Genomic DNA, 24,269 nt, shown 5'->3' with positions numbered 1-24,269 from the left:
AGTTAAATTCCCCTCCAATACTCTAAGAATCTATTCCAAATCCTTATCTACACACCCCGATTTAGCTCTTCCATCCAAATTGCCAACCACATCCCCATCCTGTTGGGCCTCCACACCCTTGGAATTACTAATAGCACGCTTTTTGATAATGTTAATCACGTTCTTCATCACCTTTGCCTTTAACCGACCATCCAAGTTGGACGAATCAAAAAAATCCATTATTCCCACTATATCACGTGCAGACTTACAACTTTCGCTTCTTTCAAAAACTGACTCTCTCGTCGCGTGTTCCAATACAATTAGGTTAAACTACTTGTACAAGGTCGTTAAAAGGATGAGGACTTTCTTCTTTTCTGTAACCAAACTTATGAAAAAAACACTGTAAATGCATGAAATACAAAGAGAATTACCTGAGAAAGCATCGTCAAGAGCATGTTTATGGGATTGTTTATCAATGAAATAAAGTTTAGCCAATGTCTTGATGCTTGTAGCAGTTTCGACCGATTTAAATCTTGGATGACACAGTGGTGAAGAAACTAGAATTGATGATGGACCATTGAGTGAGGAATCTGGTTGGCTTAAGGCTCCCGGCTCCTCAAACAGATCTACTAAATATTCCCTGGAAAATTGTATGTTAAAGCATGGAACGAGAGGAAGGGGACGATCCTATGAACAGTGGCTTCATAGAGTTCAAACTTAAAAAATAATATACCAACAAAAATGTCTAACTACTTTATAAAGATCAATTTAAGGCATTAAAAAAATCATCATTCAAGAAGCTTTCATTTTGCAAATATTTAACACATCAATACCTAAAGAAAACATATACACATTCCTAATTTCCTATAATTGCTGGTGGAGAAAACAATCTGAAGAAGAGTGGGGGTCAATTCCAATTTGCAATAGGTTTAGTTGCTCAACATGAAAGTAAGGCACAAAAAATAGTAAAAAAAATAGTGTGGGATGACAACACTTAATGCGAGTAATTTTAAAAGTAATTATCTTGTTCAACAATAAATTTATAGCTATTTCACTTACTGCTGAAACAACCCACATCATCGATCATATGCCAAATGGCATTGATATATTTTGTATTAGCAATAGACATCTGAATTCCAAAGAGATCTTCCCATAATATAAGCTTGTAATGTCTTTTCCCTGTTCCTGTTTCTTTCGAAGTCAGCCCTGTATGGTGTTTTTGTAAAAGTTTTCTAATGTATCCTGGTGTTATTAATAAAATGATGTACTCTTTTCCTCCTTCCGCTGGTTGATCCTTTCCTTTTCGAAAGGGTTAATTACGAATGAGTTTTTTAATAAGACCTCTTACTTCTATAAAAAAAAAAACCCGTATTTTTTTCTTAAATGACTATAAGCTTCACAAACATTTTCACCCATGAACTTTGAATTTCAATATCCATGATTAAATTCATTCCATCTTCTACTTGGTCCATATGACAACATTTACCTCAGAATAAAATGTTACAAAGTTAAACACACAGTTTTTCCACTATACCACAAAATACTCTCAAAATCATCGGACAAAATCCCTATAAGCTTAACAACATTAATTGCTATGAAAAAATCGTCTGACAAAAACCTACAATAGTATCAATTTACCTGTCAGGACCCAATTGTACAAGACAGGATGAAGCATCTTCCCTCCGGCAGTATTTGCAACCCTTTGTGATTCGACATGGTAGGTTAACCAAGTCTGCTAATACCTGCGAAAGATAAAATTGGACAACAGCTAACTGACGTGTACTTATACACACGCAAACACATACAATGACAACTAAATATATTCAGCAGTGTTAAAAAGGGCGCAAGGCGCACTAAGGCGAGAGGGGTATTATAGTCGCGGCGGAAGGCTTATTGAAGTGAGTTGCACTTTTAAAAAAGTTATATATATATATATATATATATATACAGATTTTACCCTAATATCATTCTTCATTCCTTCTTCTAACATTCCTCCTTTTTAAAACCCCAAGCAAAGTCGATCCTCTAACAGAATATTACCCTAATATCACAGCAACTCACTGTTGTTGTCACTGTTACAAGCATATATTCCTTTTTTTTTTGACAAATCTGTTCTATTTTATTATTATAACTATTTTGGTTGGCAATGTAAAGGGAACATAAGATCACCCATGTGCTAACAGTAGTAGGGCTCATGTGGTGCAGAATATAGACAAAATACTGTTCCCATTCATTTCATTCAACAGTTTTCACTGTCAAATTATTGACCCAAATCCCAGATTTACAAAAGCCTATCTGTGTTTTCCCTAGCCCCAATCAAAAGCTGTGCTTCATAAGCTACACGTTCCTACATTATTTCCCCCCCAAAATGACCATTTCATCGTCTTCTTAATAACCCAGAGATCCTTCTCTTCCTTAAAAACCTATACTTTCAATACTATTTCCCATAACAAAACTCTAAGGTGGCGTTTGGTTCGCTGGAATGTTTATGAGGAAATTAGAATCTGTGAAAGAATTGAAATCTGTGAAGGAATTAGAATCTGAAACCTGTTTGGTTGACAGGAAATTGAATTGAAATTCAATTTCATATTCTGTTTGGTTCGCAGACATATCAAATGAATTTGATTTCAGTAATATAAAATGACATAATTACTCTTCTTATTTTTTTTTAATTTTAATTTGTTTTATAAGTTACATGTAGCAATATATTATAAAATTTTAAAAAATATTAAATTTTTATTTTATTGATTGATTATTCATTTCAATAAATTATAAAAATCATATTAATAAACATCATAAGTTAAAAATCATCTTAATTAAGGATGGTCATGAGTCGGGTTGGATCGGGTTTTTGGTCAACCCGACCCGAGTACAAGGGAACCTCCACCCGAGACCCAACACGACCAAAATAAAGTTTCACCCGACTCGATCCGAATATACGAATTAGAAAACGACTCGATCCGAAATAATAAAAAAAATATTTTTATTCAATAAAAACAGTAACTTAATTGAAAAAAATTATATATAGAGGGATATTATTGTAATTATTCATAAATATATAAGGTAAAATTATATTTTTTCAGATCGAGTATTTTTCACCCTAAACCGGAACCGAATATCACACTTAAAAAAACCCGACCCGACTTGACCTCGATTTTTTTAAAAAAAATCCGACTCAATCCCGATTTTTTTAAAAAAAATCCAAACCCAAATACCAAAAGATTGATGAGGATAATATGGTCAAATTTTACATTCTCTCCTCCAAACGATTTCAATTCCATCATATTATGGATGAAATTTACTTTCCCTCCCTTGATGGAATTGGATTTCAATTCTCCATTTGAAAACTTAAACCAAACATGAGAAACTGATGAAATTGGATTCTAATTCCCTCTAATTCCAAGTGATTCCAGCGAACCAAACGCCATCTAACATCTTCCCCGTCTTCCTAAAAGCTCCCAAAAAGAAACCCAGAGAGAATCAGTGAACCACTAGCAGATATGCTAAAGTTGAGTCAATACGTCCATTCCTGAGGCAACCCCACATCATGGTTCATTCCTTGTTGCCTGATTTTGCATTGGTTTTGGTTGCCTAACACGTTCCCACCACTTCGAAGTTTCAAAGCAGCATCAGTGTCAGCAGCAGAATTTGGGTTAAACTGAGGATGAAGCTGGGTTGAGCGCCAATCTCATCAAGGTTCAAGTTCAAGGCCTGAACCATTCTAGCCGGAAGCAGAACAGTAGGACAAGCATGTATTCTAATAACACCTTAACTAAAGGCTGTTTCTAATAACGCCTAACTAAGAATTCTTCTCTCTATGTTCTCTCCATCTCACTCCAAGCCTAATTCCAGCACCAAACCCAACTGTCTACTGCTTCTGATTGTCATCCAGCCTAATTCCAGCACCAACTTCAGCACAAAAGAACAAACAATTGGAAAGGTGGAGCCTTTATGCGCCTGATAAAAATTGCCTCACCTAGACCAAAATAGGCGTTTCAGGCTCGCCTCGCTTCGCCTCAGCGCCTAGGCGCGCCGTGGATGCGCCTTTTTAAACACTGGTATTCAGAGATATACCTTAAATAGTAACACACGATGAACACAAAGCCCAGAAGATAGACTTCCAACTGGAAACACAACAGAGCCTAGGCAGTTTTTCAGAACTTCGGTGCACTCCTTCCATTGTCTATAAACACCTTCTTCAGAAGACGCTGCACCCCTGGTGGTGAAAACAAAATTTTGTTAAGTGATGTGACATAAAACAATCAAAATTTAAAACCGATGCAAAGTGGAGAACATACCCCATCTGGTTACAAACAAGACATGCAAGCTGATTTGTTGCCTCTTTTGTGCTGATCCAGCTGCTAGAAACATTGAGAACCCAGTTCTGAATTTCCTTCAAACTAGGATCCCTCAATCTATCAAACAGAACAACTGTAACTGACAAATCATCAAGTGGATCAATGGCCTTCAATGACTCAAGGGATGGCATCTGGCCAGTCTCTCCTTGATCAGCACTTATGGTCCATGCATAAGGATCCATCCCATTGACTAGGTAAAATCCATCCGGAATTCTATCAAAGTAAGACAGAATGCCATTTACCTGAATCAAAGGAAATCAGAGTACCTTACAAATTCCTCTTATCTAACATTTAATCATTAAATTATAATCTATTTTATTCAATTTTCCAGTCTTGAGGACATAAAATACTTCGACCAGCAATAAATATAATATAGAACTAATTTCCCAGATGAAGATCAGACACAGAAGTTATAATTATAAAGAATTTGGACGACATGCCCGCTTAAATGGTGATTATTGAAGGAATAACTTCATGAATTTTTTTATTAAAACTATAAAGAATACGGTTTCATTGAGAATTCTAAAAGGTAAACACACATTGTTTGACCCACAAGAGATAAACTGCACACAAATAATTCATTTCTGAATTTACATACACAAAGAAAGGAACAGGTCTATCATCCCCCCTCCCCTCACCACCACCCCAAAACAACTAAAAACATGATAATTTTAAACAAAACTGCAAATTGAAATTGCAGAAACATTATTGATAGAAAACCCGATAATTAATCACCAACCATAAAGCATTAAACCCGTTATTAACCAAGCATTCAAGGGAAAAAAGAAGAAAGAAATGATACCCAGAATCGATGAGACACATGCTGAGGTGAAGAAGAAGGAACTCTGTTACTATTAGCATCAGAACCGAAATCCAAGAAGTTAGAATCAGCAGCAGTAGCAGCCTGCGAGGAAACCCGCAGAGCCAGGGCCAGTTGCAGCTGGTAACTCTCTTCGGTCTGCTGAGCCCAGCTTCTACTGAAGGACGCAGCCATCATTTCCTTACACTGCAGCTGGTGCTCGAAACCATTCGATTGGATTTGTAAACTGTAGCTTTTACAAGATTGATCCCCGTTCATTGTTATCCAAAGATTTTCTTTTCACCTATTGCTCATTCTCTGAATTATGCGATGGAATGGAATTTGATCCTCGAAAGACGATGACAAGACTGAAAACGGGAATTTTGGCTTTATGATTAAGTTAGCGAGAACAGAAGTATGCGAGTGGGACAAGCAAAAGAACGATGGGGACCGCCATTAATTAAATTAGAATGGGGGGATTCACTGAATCTGGGGACGGTTTTGCATTATTTTTTCTGTCTCCAATATTTATGGGTATAGTTTTGGGAATTTTATTATATGTTTCAATAAAAAAATTTCATCTAAAAAATTAAACAAATATTTTTTAAATAATACAATACTTAAAATTGGTAAGAAATATCATATTGTTTTAAATTTGTCTATAAGAAAGTTTCAAATATTAATATTTATCTAACATCTAATGTATATGTATAATTTTAACTATTTTCGATATCAACAAATCAATGTATATTAAATGAGAAAATATCTAAACTTCAATTTTAATTATTTTGAAATGTAACAGTGGTAACACGTAATCTTACAAATATTTTTCGAGGCTCCTCACAATTATTTTTGTAAAATATTTGAGATCTATTATTTACATCGGTACGATTTGATTATCTATACGACTCGAATATATTAATCTATATTCTTATCCCCATTTAAATTTCGGGGAGTGAAGATTTCGGCTATTTCCATTCCTTTTGATTCATATCTCCATAATTTTCGGTTCCCCACCCCCACCCGATTGCCACCCCTAGTCTTTGTGTTCCACTGTGCTTCTTTTACAGGCGGGACGACCGGGTTCGTTGAATGTAGATTCCTCTCTTTATCAACTGGTGGAAGTCCTTGCCAAGTCCCTCTATTATAGAGAATATATCATTTTTAGTACCATTTTCTATTAAATGGAGCAATTTAATCCTTCAATTATAGAGACTGTTTCAAATTAGTCCCTATAATATAGAGATCGATTCAAAGTTATCCCTCTAGTACTCTCTGTACTACTAAAATGAATCGAACAATTTCAATTCATTTTACAAATCTAACATTTCTTGTTTAGAAAAATCAATTATTATTCAATAAAGTTAATAGTTTCGTAGATTTTATGGCCCTATCGATGAAGTCTTTTTGTTTGAAGTTGAACCCAAAATGAAAAGAATGATTTTAATATCATTTTTAAATAATAAATGTTAAACCTATAAAAAAATTTGACATTATTTTTTTAGTACATGGACTAAATTAATTCATTTAACAGAAGGAATAATTTTAATCAATCTCTATACTAGGACTATATTGATTCATTTTATAGTAGAGAATTAGATTTATCCATTTAATAGTGGACGATTAAATTGATATAATCCATGAAATAAAGGACTTGATAAGAACTTTCACCTTACCCATATCATTGAATCAGTTTATATCCTCCAATCATCATCTAGCATCAGACAAAACATGCCGAAATCCAGAGCATGAAAGATGAGGTAAGGCACAAGCAATGAGCAGTAATATGCACTGCTCCTCATAATGCTCGCCTAATGCAAATCTATTCAGGGTTTTACTTAATCAAAATGCTTTTAGAAACTTCAAGCTGAGAAGTTACCTGGTTGTGGAGACAACGCAAACACCTTTTCCATCGAGTTCTGCTCTTATGCACACTCCATTTTTCCCACAATCCTCTGAGCAAACAGAAGAATTGCCCTTTCGAATTGATGTTCTATCTGCCAGAAAGTTCCATACAAACCTTGAACGTCATCCACCTGATTGGGGTAAGGTGTTGAGGAAGGTTCTCCATGAACAACACCAACATAATGGCTTGGACATGTATTGATGCTCTTAATATAGCCACTAACCAACTCACATGACAGACCAGGATTACATGTCAACATGCAACTAATTAGTTCTTCTACCAGAGAGGCGTTCACATTGATTTCACTTAGAGCCGAACTGGTTAAATCTTTTTTATCACTTGCAAGAAGATAGAGGGTCCGTGCAACAAGAGATGCAGCAGCAACTATCGATGAGGAGTTTATATTTGCTGCAAAATAGATGATGCCCAGCGTAGCTGCAAATCTGAGTAACGCAAGGACAAAGGAATACAGCAGAGAAAAACAAACAAGAATGCAGATCAGCTCATCTGGATCATCAAGAGTTCTACAAGAGAAAAAATAAACAAGAATGCAAATCTGACTATGGTAGAACTTGTTGGCAAAAACAGTATCAAAATCCTCAACACAATCCCGGAAGTTGAAGAGTTCTACAAGGAGATCAAAAAGCAGATTATTAGATACGGTTTTACTTGGTCTGTATATGTAATGTATAAAGAGACAAACTTGGCAGCGCATAGTGGAAGAGCTAATTAAAGAAAATTCATATGAAAAGCACACATTAGGCAACAAGAATGGCGAGAATAGTTTGTGCTTAGACTTTCAGGACAATACTCGAACAGAACCAAAAATATTTCTTACGGAATAAAGGGTTAAATAATAAAGCTACAGTTCGATCCGGATTTGTCTTAGTCGAAGCTTGTTTGGGTTGGAATTGCACCTCCCAAAGTGGAAGCATTTCTATAGCAAAATTTTCACCAGAAGATGACTGTTAAATCTGTTCTAATTAAACGTGGTGTAAGTGGGATCGAGGATCCTCTTTGCCCACTGTGTTGTTTGGAGCACGAGTCTGTTTGTCATTTGTTCTTCTCATGCAATATAGCTTGGGGATTATGGGTGCGATTTCTAAGTTTGTGGAATATATATACAGCCTTGCCTAATAATCCCAAGGCGTTTATGTACTCTTGGTTTGATTTACTTCTGACATCTCATATTTGGAAATTCATCTCAGGTGCTGTAATGTGGACTTTATGGAGAAGTTCTTTTGTAATCTATTCTGAATATCTATAGCTGAAGCCAGAATAAAATTGGGGGTGGGGAAGTGGTAAAGATATTATTTAAAATTAGCGCAATTGTGATACTCATAATTATCGCAATAGCACCTGCTATTGCCATAATCGCGAGAAACAAAATGTAACCAAAAACCTATTGTAATTTTAATTTAAATCTTTTGGGCAAGTTATTTAATTTTAAAATAAACAGGATCTTAAAAAATAATTAAATTATAAAAATTAAGAGTTGAGGGTTTAATTCTATTAATTTTAAAATTTAAATGCCTTAAAAAATAATTAAATAAGATAAATTTTGGGTCAAGATTTGATTCTGTTAATTTTAAAACCGACGGTATCCAGAAAATAATTATGCCAAGGAATTTGGGGGAAAGGACTTAATTGTAGAAGTTTTAAAATATCCAATGACCTAAAATGTAATAAGTCTGTCAATGTTGGGGGCAGCTGCCCCTCCCATCCATAACGGTGGCTTCGTCCCTGTCCCTAGCAATGTATCATACCAATTAGATTGGAATAGTTGAAACCCAAAACGAGAGCCATTACATATGAAATTAATTAGGAAACTTTCAAATACAATCGAGCAAATGTTTATAAGTCAAACTGCAACATACAAAGTAAACCTTAGGTCGATGTTTCACTTTGATAGAGCTGCAAGAAGCAACCAAGAATTTTGTTTCGAGTGCGATAATAGGTATTTGACGGATTCTTCGTACTATCGACGAGGGGACTTGAGTCGATGTGAAGAGAGGAAACCCACAATCTCAATATAGGTCTATAGAAAAAAACCCAGAAATGATAAAAGGAAGGAAAGGAAAGGCGGAGAAAACCTTGGCGAGATTACCATAAAAGAAGATGGGTTTTTAGGCATAAAATTATTGTTCAATGAACTATATGATATTTTGGTTATATTTCAGGGGTAAAATTAAATATTAACTATTTTATTAATGATGTTATGTCATTAATTTAATAGGGTAATGGTAGAGTGATCATTTTATTGTAAATCAATAATATTAATGATTAATTTGTTAGTTTTAAAATTTTAGTGAGAAAACGAAAAACTTACTCAAACATTAGTGATGTAGTTAGATAGTTAAAAATTAATTTTTAGATAAATATACAATTTTTGTTAATTTTTAATCTAATAAATTTCTAACTAAATAAATAAAAAAAATTGTTTTCAAATATAACAAACTTGCACTTATTTTCATTGGAAAAAGTTAAAATAATTTTAAGAGTTAAGATATAATATATGGGTAGGATATAATTCTATACATCATCATCAGATTAGATGATGTGATATTATCTAATTCACTGATAATACATAAAATCATATGACATCAATACATTAAATATATATTTTAATTTTAAATATTATAATTATCAAATTAAGTTTAAATTAAGTACTCTACCTCAATATATATATTAAAATCAACTTTCAATTTATAAAAAAACTTCCAATTTAATCAAATATTGATTTTCAAATGAATATTAAATTTGTAATATAGTCCTTTTACGTGATTTTAATCTAATATTATTTTTTTTTGAAAGAAAGGCGAGCCTCATTAAAAACTCCTTCTATCGACGCAAAGTTAGGATCCTATAAGGGGAAAAGATTACCCAAAATTCATTAATCAATCAGGTAATAAATTGTTCTTTACAACATTTGCAATGATCTCATGATATTCAACCTCGAAGAAAAAGGAAACATTACAATTGATGGCTCGTTTAGCTATAAGGAAGGGGAACCTTATTTGATTCCCTACAAACTAGGGGCGGATGTACTAAGTCTCCTAGGGATCAAGTACATTCTCATTATTTAGGGGAAAAAAGTGAAATTTAGTATAATATGTTAGAAAAATTGAAAAAAATAAAAAGTTTTGCATCCCATTATTTTTAAGAAAAGAAAATTAAAATTTTGAACCCCTATTTATAAATTTCTAAATCTGCCACTGCTACAAACATGTTACCGAACAACTATTGAAACCATTACAATTATCCCTTATAGGTTGTAAATGGACACCAATCGTAAAACTCGTACCACTCGCATTGTTGTACAGATTGACCACCATAGTGAAATCTATCTCAATAATGATGTTTCGCCAACCCTCAACCAAAGTCAAATTAACTCATTGAAGAATGATTAAATCAAAATCCGAATGATTAAAGTTGTATTTCTATTAATATCAAAATTATTACTTTATTAATATTTATTTTTTGTATTGTTTTATTAATGTTTAACTTTTTATTAATATTTAAATTTTAAAATAATATCATTGAAAAAATGTTTATAACTGTCGAAATAAATAATTACAAAACATAAAAAAACTAATTACGGGCATATTTTGTAAACTCCGTGAAGTTTATAGATTAATATAAATGTAGGATTCGATTTCGCCATATTATTATATAGAAACTAAACTAATTTTAATTGGAATATAGGGACCAAATACATAGTTTACCCAAAAGACAAGAATAGTAGATGTTACGAACGTCAAACAACGTCGTTTTAAAGAGGGTAATTTTAAAACAAAATAGCAAAAAGGAAGGCAGAGGAAATAAGAGGTTTTAGCTTTTATCCCTCCCGAAAAAACCCTAATCCATCTGAGCTCCAAACTTCGCCGTTCGCCGGCGTGTTTATCTCCCGCCCCGCCACCAAACTCAAATACTTGAAATCTAGAACTTTATGGCTTATATCCAGCGTGGTAGAAATGCCCTTAGGCAAATCATCAAAGAAACGAATGTCCAAAGCCATGATCGTTTGATGCAACCTCTGTTCTATGCTTGTCAAGGAGTAAGATACAGAAAGTTGGACGTCATTCTTACGACGGTGAATCTTTCAATTGGATAATCTTTTTTTAAACTTTTTTCTGTTGTTTCATTTTTAAAAATGATGCTTATTTTTGCTTTGCTTCCATTGTTTAGAGCATTGAGAAGCTTGGCAAAGCTGGCGAAACTGTTAAAGTTGCTCCCGGTTATTTTCGCAATCATCTGATGCCAAAATTGCTTGCTGTTCCTAATATTGATAAGTTCGCTTATCTCATTAAGGAACAGCGTAAGGTCGCTTTTCTTCTCTTCAATTTGTGTTTGATGCTCAATGCTGTTTGTTTATTAAAAAAAAGCAGTTTTTCGTTGACACTGATCAAAATTGGACTGTTAATTTACGAAGAAAATATGTATCAAATTGTTTTCCCTTAAACAAGCACATCTCTATGCGTAACAAATTCTTTTAGTATTAACCTTTTCTAATGCCACATTTAAGGTAAAACAAGCTTGACACATTGGTTGATTATAAGTTTTCTAATATATTTGGAGGAGTATATCTCTATGCTATGTACAAATATATGTCGGGCACAAAGATATCAAGGAAATGAATAGTCCATCTTAGGGAGTGAATGCCAATATAAGTATGTGTTAGAAATGGATATGTTCATTTATTTTCCTAAGTTTTTCTACTCTTCTATCCATATCCGAATGTGTTTGATACTTTGACATGGATATTCTAAGAAAAGAGAAGAGTCCAGGTAACAGTAGTTTCATGTTGCTGTTGTCTTTTGGTTGGTTCTTGCTGGTTATAATTTAAGAAGTGCCTTTTCTTAGATGTGTATCAGCTTATATCACAGCCTGATAGAGGAAATATGCCTCCTAATGCAATTATATCAGTTCTTGCTTACTTTCTCACTCTATCAATCTTTTTGAGGATTCATATGTTTCTTATGGATATTTGATACTGATGAAATTCATTCTTAATTTTAGAGAATATTCTGCTTATCTAGTTTATCAAATTGGGTTACCGTTTTGAGGTCTTGAATTCGGTGGAGTCACTTCTGATATTTTGGATATATGTACTTTTTATTTTCAGTTAAATGATAACTTACCTGTGATATACTTCCTCATCAGATTTATCAACCAAAGGATGAAGAAGTTAAAGTAGTTACAAAGAAGAATGTGGAAGATAAGACCAAAGAATATGAAAAGGCAGCATATCGTCTACTTTATAGCCGGCTGGTTAGTTCCCTATCATGAAGCCCTTAATCTAGTAAATATTTTTTTCAGGTTTAATTTTCTGATACTTTTATCCCCCTACTCCTGGATGAACGCAACTAAACAACAAACGACCCATTGGCGGTATGTGTGTGTTTTCATTTTAAAGGGTTTGGGAGAAACAAATTTAAGGCTTGAGGGACTGAAACATTGGACCTTGCCTTCTAAGGGCAGGCTAACAACCGCCAAACTATGCATATGTTGTTAAACAGTGGTTGTTAAGAATTTGAAGTAGAGCTGTTGAACTTCTGGAAAGTGCTAGAAGTGATAATTGATTCAACTTTTTTATTGGTGAACACTTATCTTCTTATAAAATGTCTGTTGAAGCTTGAAAACAATCATTGAATCTATGTCGGCCTTTTTTGGGAATTAGTGTATAACTTGTATTGCATTTTATAGGTATTGAGGAGATCTATCAATGTTCAAAAGTTCTGTGGCCGTTCTACTAAAGACGACCCAATTGAATTGAGCTCACCTGTGTCAAAAGATGAACTTGTTGCTGAGGTATGGCGGTGTTATGCATAGATGATAATAGTTTCTCACTTTCTCTCACATCTCTACGATATATCAGCTTGTTTCTTTGCTAAATGAAAAACAAAGCTTATGGTATCTTATTGGAATTATGGATTTTGTTAATGAGCCTAATCATAAACGTTTGGAACACTATGTTTTTGTTATTTCCATGTATGTACTCCATTGTTGAATAATCTTCTCCATACTGTTTCAGATTGCAAGGCAGCTTTGCGTTAAAATCGAACCTGAAAACCTGCTCCTTCCAACTCCTTTGGAGACGTTTGGAATGTTTGATGTGCAATTACGGATACCAAAATCCATACCGCTCCCAGAAGGAAGGTTTAATTGGACGCTTAAAGTTAAGATCAGAGGTAAATAAAAAGAGAAGAGCAATTGGAGCTCGACTGAAAAATGAGATTTCAAACTCTGGTGTTGCCTGAGAAATATGGCTTCATATTATATTATTGCATAGGTACCTGTCTTCTTTTTGAATTAGCTTGAGAATGGGATGATAGGAATCAAATGACGGAAGACTATTAATCTTTGTTGTCTAATCATCCCATTTATTCTTCCAACTCTTTGTTTGACACAACACAAGGTAATAATTTCTAGTTTTGCTTTAAGCGATGTTATCTAGAGTATGCAATATTAGAGACGCACTACATGATTGAAATGGACTAAAACTTTTTACGAAATTATAAAATCAGTAGAATGTTTTTTACCTCATGGATGATTAATGAATTAAAGTTTGTATAAATACGATTTAATGTTAGAATAAAATGATTAGAGACTGCTTATTCAAGTAAAAAAAATAAAGGGCTTAAGTATACAAAAGGTGCTCAATCTATGTTCATTTTTCTACTTTAGTGCCTAACGTTTATTTCGTTCTAGTTTGGTGTTTATTGTTTTATTCCGTTACTGATTTAGATGTCTGGGTCGTTAACGGCATTAATTTTTCCGTTAAGTGACACGTGTTGCAACTTAGTAATTTTAAAAATTCTATTTTAAATTAAAAAATTAAAACTATATATATTTAAAAATAAAACACAAATTTTGAAAATAAACTCAAAACTTTGAAAACCTTCATTTCAACTACTAAACCCATGCTGACTGTCGCTTTTTGCCTTCGACGAAGTTACACCCGACCTCCCCTTCCCTCGGCGTCCAAAACCCCCATAAAACCATGATTGATCCACGACTGATCGATGACGAATCAATGTTTTATACCCGCGAACCCTATGATGAAAATCATGATTCCGACGACCAATCGACCTTCGATCGGTCATGATTTCTTAGGTGTTTTGGTCACCGAGGGGAGGGGAGGGGAGTGAAGCTTCGTCAACGACAAAAGGCGACGATCAATGCAGGTTTAAGGGTTGAAATGAAGGTTTTCAAAGTTTTGAGTTTATTTCAAAATGTGTTTTCTTTTTTAATATATATATATATATATATATATATATATATATAATTTTAATTTTTTAATTTAAAATAAAATCTTTAAAATTACCAAATTGTGGCAAATGTCACTTAACAAAAAAATTAACGATGTTAACGACCCAAACACCTAAATAAGTAACATAATGAAACTTAAGCACCAAACTAAAATAAAATAAACGAGAAGTTAAAAAAATGTCATAAATTGTATACCTTTTTGTATACTTAAACCAAAAATTAAAGTTTGGTTTTGTGGTTCTTTTCTATTTTTCTTATATTATCATTGACTCGTATCTCAGATCAATCAATAAAATGTCTGATCAAATCAGTTTCAATTTTACAAGAATAGCACGTATGTTTTGTAGTTGTAAAATCATGTTTTTTCTTTTCTTTTTAACTTAGTAAAGATTGAATAAAATATATCCTATTTTCACCTTTTTCATATATTCTATTCAGCACACCAAATAATAATAATAATCTTTCACTTTTGTCTTTCTAATTATATTCTTTCTATCAATTTTTATTTATCAATTCGAGAAAATAAAGCATAGCCTGAGGGAGGGACAAAACAAAAGAAGCAAAATTGTATGGCAAGGTTAAATGTTTTACAATCTTTAATTAGGAATACATTCTACATAACCAAGAGCAAGATGTATGACCGCGGAATAACATTAAGAAATATAGAAACCACAGATTAAACCAAAAGCATTCAACCAAAAAACAAGTCATGAAACTAAAGTGCATTCCTAGAAATGAGTGAGCTGCTCGAGCTTACGAGACTGGAAGAACTTACATCTCCCTTTGCCACTCGATTCTATTTCTTCACTTTTTCTTTTTGACACCGTGCTGAATCCAACATTACTTAATTTCAATTGCTTCCCGCTGCTGCCATTGGCAAAATCTTCATCCACTTTATCAGATTCCCTATCACACACAACATAAATAATTCTAGACCCGTCCATAAACATAAATAATTCTAGAGGCATGCCAAGGCAACAATGTCTTTACTTTTCTACCGACCAGCAGATTGTTGTATATGTTTCTTTTCAAATGAACAATAAATCATTGAATTTTCTTGATTAAAACACCAAAACAGACTTTATAACATTGTGAACACAAGACCAAGCACAATTATTGGGAAGTTTTAAAAATTAAATTTGAGTGTTTGAGCAAATACCATAACACTTCGACCATATCTTTGTAATATGAAGTGCATGTACCCCAACTGAAGCGGACTAGTGATGGGAACCCAAAGACTGAATGTTTGTGATGTGCCAGCCAAGCTTTTGTTTCAGGATCTAGACAAATCAAAGATAACCAGATTCCTTGTTTAATTACCTTTGCTATATATATATATGATAATGTAAAGCACTTCCAACCTCCTGGATATCCAGAACCAAAACTCCTATGCATGTTTCAGATGTTTCCTCCAGCACCCATTCTCGCAGGGCTCTGTCTCTCGTTACCTGTATGGTTAAATAAAAATAAAATAAACTAAAAATAAAAATAAAAGCAGTTTTGATTTTGAACGAACCAAATGTGAGCAATTGAAATGAGGAGCTGATTACCTTAGCAACTATACTTGCTCCACTCACTACTGGATAAAGACTATCAGCCTTCTTTGCAACAACAAATTTAATGGAGGGAAATCTTTCAGACAGTTTGATCCTATACTTGTCGGCATCTCCAACTGTATCGAGGTAAACCTGAAACAGGGACATGAAATCGTTACCCTTCATAGGATTCCCCTAGAAAAACTTGAAACAAAAGGATGCTTCTAGATCTCTAAATCTTGCCAAAAATTAATTTTAAAAGGATACTAAATTAGGAAGAATATTCAATAATATCATTTTCCTTTGCTACCTTCGCAAGGTTTTTCCATCCTCTCCTAGGTATAGGTGTCATAACAATATAGTCACCTCACTTAACATGTGATGACCCAAAATAGGTTTATGAGTAATTGACTTTCAAGACTCTTAAATTAGATATCCTGGAATATATGATATTTTTATCAGATTTTGATTACATTTTAAGAAATTGGGAGTGAGCAATGAGATTATGAATGTATCAGTTCTTTTCCTATTTTACCAGAATTAGATCATTTTTCTTACATTTTGAGTCTTCAATGAGATGTACAGTATACTTGAAGGCATGAAAGAATAAAGTTTTGAAGATATTAAAAGAGCTATTGTTTACTAATTGTGCTGTTGTGCACTCACACCCTGGGAGTGAAACCATATCACCGATACTCGAATTCCTTCCATGAACCTCTTTACACCTTTAGATAAATCAGAATATTCAAGCAATAGCTACCACTTATGCCTTTAGATCAATCAGAATATTCAAACTCTAAGAGTAAAATCCTATCACCCATACTCGTTCATTCATTAACCTGTTTAGATTAACCAGAGTACTCAAGCAATATCTACCACAGCGAAAAAAATATGACTTATTATGCGATATGGTTAATATTTCTGCCAAGCTTTCCTTATACATGATGACATAATCATCATCCAAGAGTGTTTGGTTCTATTCCAACCATAATTTAATATTAGCTTACAGCATCTAAATGCAAACAATGTAATGTCTCATAACAATAACAACATGCCATCGAGTTTACTTTATTTTGCTCGTGAAGTACCAAAATTCACTAGAGATATTCGTGTAAAAACAGCAGTTTTATGCAATAGCAAGCTCATTTCAGAAGGCTTAGGAGAAGTTGTACCTCAGTTAGAAGAACTCCCATGTGCAATACCCTATTGATGAGACCAATTGCAGAATCATGCGATATCTCATTCAGGTTCACCTTATTCCTATTAGCAATCCAACATGTGAAATATAGTGAGATGAAAGGAAAAACGCACAAAGGAAAAACTAAAAGATATTACAATTTGAATAACTGACTTCTTTAGCATTTTAGCTGAGAGCTCCCTTGGATCTATAACATCAACAGACCACCCTATTGATTCATCAGCCTTTAAATTCTCGAACAATTCTTCCCTTTTCTCTTCCTTTAGAGTCTTTGAATCTATAAACACAAAAGGAAGCCATAAAACTTATGAAAGCATACAACTCTTTTTTAGCTTGAAATGAAGGAAAAAATACAAGCCTTTCATCAAAACCACCAATCAGTTTAATTAATTTTTGTGAAAAATGCTTTTGAAATAAAATCAGACCAAAATTTACATTCTCAAGTGCTAATTTCCTCAACGAAACCCTTATCTTCCTTAAAATTTATATGCTTACACCGGCCAAAATAATTGAATGCCACGTTCTTCAGTATGAATATGAAGTGCCCAGCAGCAAAATATATCATTTTACAACGATTTAAACTTTGAAATAAAATTGAGCTTAAATGGGGAAAGCAGAAAGAAAAGAAATTCTGAACCGGCAAAATTCAAGGTAGCAAGAGTTTTCTGATAACAGCGAGCACAGTAAAGGCATCCGTACACCATAGGTCCTGAAACGAAGAAAACCAAAAGAAAATCGATCGAGGAAACATGGGTAAAGTGAGACAGTAAAATTCGGGGGAAGTGGAATGAAATCAAAGAAAATAAAAAGGAGAAGAGGGAAAGATGAAAAACCTAAAACAGGGCCACGGCCGGCTTCGTCGATGCCCATAATGCAAGGAGTCGATGCCCATTTTGGGAGAGGAGCTTCCGATACCATTTCTTTATTTCGATTCTACAAAAGCTACCGAATCACTCAAACGCCGTGGCTGCTACTACCGCTATTTAAGGACTACCCTTTTGTTCTTACAATTATTCTCAGGATTTATTTATCCAAAAAAAAAATTATTCTCAGGATTTTCCCGCCAAGTATCAAAGGTGGGGCGCTATCCATGGTCAAAATACAAAAATTATCTTAATACAACGAGTTCCGAGTCATCTGATTTAATAGACTAATAGTACAATCAAATCTATTAGCTTATTTTTCCCCTTTTTTTTTATTGGAGAAGAAATGGATGGAAAACAAATCAATGTTTAGTGTGTAAGAAAGGGATCAATTGACTTACATCCTTAAAGAAACAGTGTCGTTTACTACTTGATCTCTTACAATTAGTTTAAATAATAAACTTATAGCTTCCAAAATCAAGGCCTATTAGCTCAGCTGGTTAGAGCGTCGTGCTAATAACGCGAAGGTCGCAGGTTCGAGACCTGCATGGGCCAATAGCTACGATATTCTTAACGTGGATTATTTACTGCATTTTTAAGGAAACGCTGTCATTTTGAGTCATCACATTCAGAGATCTCTTCTTGAGGAACTCTATTTGGAGCGCAGTCAAATATTTATTTTTTAAATATAAGATAAATCCTTCCAGATTTATTATTTACCTTTTCTGTAATATATAAAACAAAATCAGTATATCAACAAATTTTTTATTTACAAAATTTATTGTATCTCTTGTTAAGCCAGCGTAACACGGTTAAAAAATTTAAGCCTTAAATTTATCTTTGGCCTCTGCAGTTTTTTTTAAAAAATAATGTGGCATTTATCATTTTTTTATCTCTTTATTTTTTTTTATCAATGTTGTCCTCCAACTCGAAAAAATAACTTAATGTGACCGTCATTGACCAAAATTCTGTTAATTCCTGCTTTTATAAATTGGGTAAATTATACCATTCATCACTCAAGTATTTTATTCTCTTTTATTTTGGTCACTAAACTCTAAAAATTTTTAATTTCAAAAATATTAAAGACTTCAAGAACTAAGGTTGTAGTTAACCCATTTTACCACATTTCTCAACTTCTTCCCTCTCCTCCTCAGTCCTCACCGACTGAAACTGGAAAAAATAGAACTCAAAGCTTGAATGATAAAAATAATAACCCAATTGAAGGTGAATAGAAGACAAGTATTTGTTTAAACTTTCTTAACCATTTGACAATATGTATATGAAAAAGTTTATAGCGCACGTCACATATCGTGCACTATAGGATTATAATGACTTATTTAAATATTAAGGAATTTATGTAAATATTAAGGAGTATAATGATTTATTTAAAATTAATTAATTAATAAATTTTAATTTTAATAGGATTATAATATTAAAAATGTTAATTATTATATATGTTTACCACCACCGTGAACTGCCACCGTGTTTAGTCGGGAAACAATTTTATACAATATTCAGTGTTGTTGGAGAGTCATACCAAGAGAAAATCAGCCTTCCTCCACCCAACATCGCCTGGATCGTCGTCGCCAGAATCGACGGTCACGAACGATATTGTTTTTGTTTATATTGTCGGCCGCCCAATCTTTTTCTCTTGTTTTAAACGCGTGTAGACAGTCGGAGAACCATCAACGACCATCTTCCATCCCAGTCGTACCGTCTTCGACCACCGCCACTTGTTCAAGGAGAGTCTCAGCTTGACGCTTCTTGTTCGTCGGCCAGTGTTTCAAATTGCGGTCGCGTTTTCGGTCATTTCGTGTTTACCATGATTGTGGTCGTCGCAGGCGCTACTAAGCGCTATTGCGGGTGTAGCGGATAATTCGAACGACAACGTTACCGCTATTTCGCGACGCTGTCACATGTTCAGACCGCATTTTGAAACCTTGGCCTCCCTGATCTGGTTTGTGTTTTAATAATTTTGGTCAAATCGCTTTCCAAGTCCCGTAGTTTTGTTTTATTTCGTATGGCAAAATTGCTTGCACCCCCATGTTTCCCCCTGAATTTTTATTTTGGACTTGAACGTATGTGTTATTATATTCATGGCTAAATTACTTGAAAGCCCCTCATATTTCTATTTTAGTGATCAAAATAGAAGAGAAGAAAATAGTTGAGTGATGAATGGTGTAATTTACCCAATTTATAACAACATGAATTAACGAAATTTTGATCAATTTAAGCGGATAGAGTCCCTTTTTAAACTTTAGGGGCCAAAGATACATTTAAGCCAAAAATTAAATAGAATAAATGCGAACAATAAATGTTCTGGTGTGATAATAATTTATGAATTTTCATCAGGATCAGTCGGATTATTCAAATACTATTTAACGTAAAAGAAAACATTTTTAAAGGATGAAATGAGATTTTAATTTAAAAGAACTTTAATTAAATTTCATTAGGGTTCTGCTGGATTTTTTTTCCTTCTGAAAAAACAGTTATTTACAAAATATAATGACTTTCATTTGAAGAGGATTATTTTTAAATATAAAATCTAAATTTATTATTTCAAATTAGAAAATAATACATGATCAAATCCTACACAAAAAGGGAGTCCCGCTAGACGCTAGTCTCTGAGCTCATTTATTTTATCCGACAACACTTCAGACAGTGTGATAAGAGATGATTAAGTAAGCTTTCAAACTACTCCCAAGTTACCCGCTAGTGTAGCATCCTCATCTTCATCTTCATTATCTAATTCTCGCTCTACACCCTTCACCTGTATCACGACATTTGAAAGGAAACCGATTAGAAAGGAGGCCGAGCTCTATAATACTCCATAATTCCACGACAAATAACAAGCAATCAACATGCATTATATTTAACATATTCTTTAATGCCCAAGAACAGTGTATGCTTTGAAATTCAAGAATGGAATTAAAAGGAAAAAGTTCTATTGCCGGGTACTATTATTGAACTTGAAACCGAGAATGTAAACGTACTTGTCAGCATAGACATCACCATCACCATTACTCCATTAGTATTCAGATCATGATCTCAATCATGTACTCAAGAGCTGAATCAGCTGATATGTGTAAGTATGCACAGTGAAATAATGCTGACACCAACTTATAGATTTATGCTCATTTAATATAATTTAACTCCTATTTCATCCTCCTCCTTCCTGATACAAAAATCAGTACTTCAGCATTGGGGTGAGAACTAAAGCAAGTGCATACCCCCTTCACCACAAAAGAATTCAACTCAACAAGAGTCCCTAAAGCTAATAACCATTGATAGGAATAAAACCCTGCATCAGTGCATGTATCGAGACACGGACCAGACTAATCACTCCATCAGATACCAAAGTCAAAAGACGATATGATCATTATAACCATGCCAAAAAGTGAACAATTGCATTTCCTATATTGTTTGGCAGACAAAGATGGTTTCGCGCTAGGTTATAAATGCTTCTCATCCTACATTGTCAAGATTGGACTGAGGATGGGATGACTATTCCTTGACTATATGATCCAATGAAGGGGGCTGGGAGGATATAATTTAGAATAAAATGGAATAAAAGGTGATAAGTCATTAAAGAGGGGCAGACATGGTATAATTTGACACTTCACTACCTTACCATGTCAACAAGTACTGTAACGCAAACTTGGTTCTTAATGTCGGATACATGTATGAGTACGACACGGATATGTTCAAATTTTTTTAGTAACATGGAACTCACACATGCGTTTTCTTGATAGGTTTATGAGGTAGACAGTGATAAGGCACAAGCAAGGAGATTTGACCTCATAAAATTTATTATCCAATTATATTTTTTTAATTTTAATCACATTAACATAAACATGGAATACCAGAAACTTTATCCTTTTCTATTTGTTATTTCAGTATGTGTTAAACACACAATTTGAAACCAATCACTTTCCTTTTCAAATGTCACTCATCCCATTGTCTCCCGCCCATATTCATACCAAATAGATTCTGAATAAAGAAAAAGAGAGGTCATTGGTTACCTCTGGAACGTAATGCATTAGCATATTTTCAATGCCTGACTTTAAAGTAACAGATGAGCTGGGGCAGCCACTGCATGCTCCTTGCATTTTCAATTTAAGTATTCCTGTCTCAACAAACGCAAACAGGAAATGTTCAATCAATGATAATTCAAAAAGCATATAAATAAAGTGTGTTTATACATCCAAAAGATAATTTAAACCAAATAAGGATAAAAGGAAGTTTACGGATCAAATCCCCGATATTCAATATCCCCACCATCATCTTGCACTGCTGGTCGAATTTGAGTCTCCAGCAATTCTTTGATCATTGTTTCAGAATCATCCTGAATCATGCAGTAGCATTTACATGATTGATTCACAGATCTTCACAATAATGAGGTAGTGATTCTGATTAATAAAGATGCAAAAAAAGGGGAAATTCTCAACTAGAAGAATATAAACACATATTTTTATTTTCCAGTCAAACAATGTTCAATAACTGATTTTACTATCCCACAAACATTACACCGTTTCCTTCCACACTGGTACATATTCGCTTCCTTTCATCTTCAAGTATGGGTAGCACGATAATCATTAATGGGTTGAGCTTAAGAATATAAATAAAAACATACGATTTTATCTTTTTTAATTAGTTGTTGGTTTGGTTTAAAAAATTAGAAAACACAAAATGGCCAAATAAACCTATTCCAACACACTTGACAAGCCAAAACCGACAGAACTGAATCAAGTGAACTGACTAGCAGTGGTGGATGCATGTGGCTCTCTAGGGGAGCACATGCACACCCATTATTTTGGGAAAATTTTAAATTTAGTTTAATTTGTTAATGGAAATAGGAAAAATAAGGAAATTTGCATGCCCAAATTTTTTAAAAATAGAGTATTATAATTTTGGACCCTCATTTTTTAATTTCTAGATCCGCCGCTGCTGACTAGGGTCTATTTCAATGTTTTACTCAATTCAACCATTTATTACTAAGTCCTACATAACATATGTGGGGAGGAGAATGATTTTGCAACAATTGCAGAAATATCATACCTAAACATTGTAATTGGAAACTGATTTTCTTTTTGATGACATATTTTTTTTACCCAAGATAAACTCTAGCTAAAAAAACAAATGCCAATTTCATTTAATCTGTCCTTCATAGCTTTGAAGACATGACATTACAACATACAAATTCAAAGAAACAATCCAATATTAAAATATCAGATACAGATGATAAAAACAAAAAAAATTTAGACAGAGTACACCAAACAGTCAACAAATATGTGTAAACTCTTCCAAAAATAGGAAAAACTGAGGTTAGAAAAAGTACCTCATGAATAGTAGTGTTTGTGGATGTTGCAGTTGTTGAGTCTAGAAACAAATGATGTCCAGAGGAATAAAACTCCATAATTACAGCAAAATTTTTTGTCTTGAGGATCTCCCAAGAAGCATCATCAGACTTTGTTACGGTGATAAAATCGGATCCAAAGAAATACTAGTGATACCTGCAATGCAAGGAAACATGATTCATTTCATCCAATCATCATTCAAAATTTAGTTGAATATTCAATCCCAATAATAGCAAAAAACACTTTGACACAATTTGAAATGAGACTAATAGAAAATAGCAAGCATCTTCGTCCAACTTTTAATGTCTAATTCATTTCAAGCTTAACTAAATGGATCCGGAAGCTTAATTCCTTTACCTACCAGGGCTTCATTGTAAGATATAAACCTGATTGAGCAGAAGCCAATTGGCCTCTGTTTCTTTTTCTCCAATTTTTTAGTATGAATGAAATAGAGTTATACAATGAGAGGTAACCATCTTTTTGTTGGATCTCTCCTTAATTGGAGAGGTTCTAGAAAATTCTATAGCTTTCTAGAGAAGTGTAGAATTTTCTAGAATATTTCGGAGAACTCTAGAAAAGAGTAGAACTCTCTAGAAGCTTGTGGAAGAGTGTGGAATCCTCTGAAATATTCTGGAGATGTGTGGAACCCTATAGAACAGTATGGAAGAATATGGAAGGTAGTAGAAGAGTGTAGAGTTTCTTAGAGCATATGGATCATTCTATATAATTAATCTCCACCCTTGGATGTAAGTAATCTTCACCATTCATTATGGAGGTATAGTAGTATAAATAGGGGTGAGAGACTTTATTCCTAACCATCCAAGAGTTCCAAAATTACTAAGAGAGTTCATTTCTTAGAGTGAGAAACTAGAGAGTTAGATAGCCTCTTTGAGAGAGAATATAAATAGCTTGGGAAGTCTTTATCCTCAAGCTTGAGAGAGCCACCGAGTGTGAATCAAATTTTGTGAAAATATCATTGTAATCATACTATTCTTTTGTATA

General features: G+C 33.7%; 3 protein-coding genes, 1 long non-coding RNA gene and 1 other non-coding gene across 5 annotated transcripts in view; 2 read left to right on the top strand and 3 right to left on the bottom strand.

Annotated features, from left to right (window-relative positions):
• Positions 1–5,522, bottom strand: part of LOC120157828 (serine/threonine-protein kinase CTR1-like) — a 29,054-nt gene extending 23,532 nt beyond the window's left edge. The window contains exons 1-5 of the mRNA XM_039168834.1: positions 5,140–5,522; positions 4,278–4,579; positions 4,054–4,195; positions 1,618–1,721; positions 411–619 (exon numbers count right to left, since the gene is read on the bottom strand). Of these exons, the coding sequence (XP_039024765.1) occupies positions 411–619; positions 1,618–1,721; positions 4,054–4,195; positions 4,278–4,579; positions 5,140–5,415 (1,033 nt within the window). The 5' untranslated portion in view covers positions 5,416–5,522. The remainder of the gene's footprint in view (positions 1–410; positions 620–1,617; positions 1,722–4,053; positions 4,196–4,277; positions 4,580–5,139) is intronic.
• A 5,351-nt stretch (positions 5,523–10,873) lies between these two features.
• Positions 10,874–13,416, top strand: LOC120157829 (50S ribosomal protein L9-like). Its single transcript, XM_039168835.1, has 5 exons — positions 10,874–11,135; positions 11,231–11,365; positions 12,206–12,313; positions 12,749–12,853; positions 13,077–13,416. Exons 1-5 carry the CDS (start codon positions 10,992–10,994, stop codon positions 13,239–13,241), a joined length of 657 nt encoding a protein of 218 aa, XP_039024766.1. The 5' UTR covers positions 10,874–10,991; the 3' UTR covers positions 13,242–13,416.
• A 1,451-nt stretch (positions 13,417–14,867) lies between these two features.
• LOC120157767 (ribonuclease H2 subunit A-like) lies at positions 14,868–18,100 on the bottom strand. Its single transcript, XM_039168795.1, is given in 9 exon segments — positions 14,868–15,220; positions 15,474–15,594; positions 15,676–15,711; positions 15,714–15,762; positions 15,865–16,002; positions 17,022–17,109; positions 17,201–17,324; positions 17,685–17,756; positions 17,881–18,100. Coding segments are annotated over 9 exon segments (891 nt in total). The 5' UTR covers positions 17,966–18,100; the 3' UTR covers positions 14,868–15,042.
• Positions 18,101–18,391: 291 nt separating this feature from the next.
• On the top strand, positions 18,392–18,465 carry TRNAI-AAU. The gene has a single exon. It is a non-coding gene; the product is annotated as a tRNA-Ile (tRNA).
• A 3,465-nt stretch (positions 18,466–21,930) lies between these two features.
• LOC120157779 lies at positions 21,931–23,321 on the bottom strand. The gene is made up of 3 exons (XR_005519164.1): positions 23,249–23,321; positions 22,158–22,255; positions 21,931–22,036 (listed from the first exon to the last, which is right to left on the bottom strand). It is a non-coding gene; the product is annotated as an uncharacterized LOC120157779 (long non-coding RNA).
• Positions 23,322–24,269: the final 948 nt, after the last annotated feature.

This window comes from Hibiscus syriacus, unplaced genomic scaffold (assembly GCF_006381635.1).
Source record: "Hibiscus syriacus cultivar Baekdansim isolate YM2019G1 unplaced genomic scaffold, ASM638163v2 tig00111276_pilon, whole genome shotgun sequence".
Taxonomy (NCBI): domain Eukaryota; kingdom Viridiplantae; phylum Streptophyta; class Magnoliopsida; order Malvales; family Malvaceae; genus Hibiscus; species Hibiscus syriacus.
This window is presented reverse-complemented; position numbering and strand designations above follow the sequence as displayed.

What these genes read in the sequence shown, in the direction of transcription:
- LOC120157829 (XM_039168835.1), top strand. Translation starts at nt 10,992, where the DNA reads ATGGCTTATATCCAGCGTGGTAGAAATGCCCTTAGGCAAATCATCAAA. An exon ending in GTCTACTTTATAGCCGGCTG is followed by an intron (nt 12,314 to 12,748) that starts GTTAGTTCCCTA and finishes TGCATTTTATAG; the next exon opens with GTATTGAGGAGATCTATCAA. An exon ending in AAGATGAACTTGTTGCTGAG is followed by an intron (nt 12,854 to 13,076) that starts GTATGGCGGTGT and finishes ATACTGTTTCAG; the next exon opens with ATTGCAAGGCAGCTTTGCGT.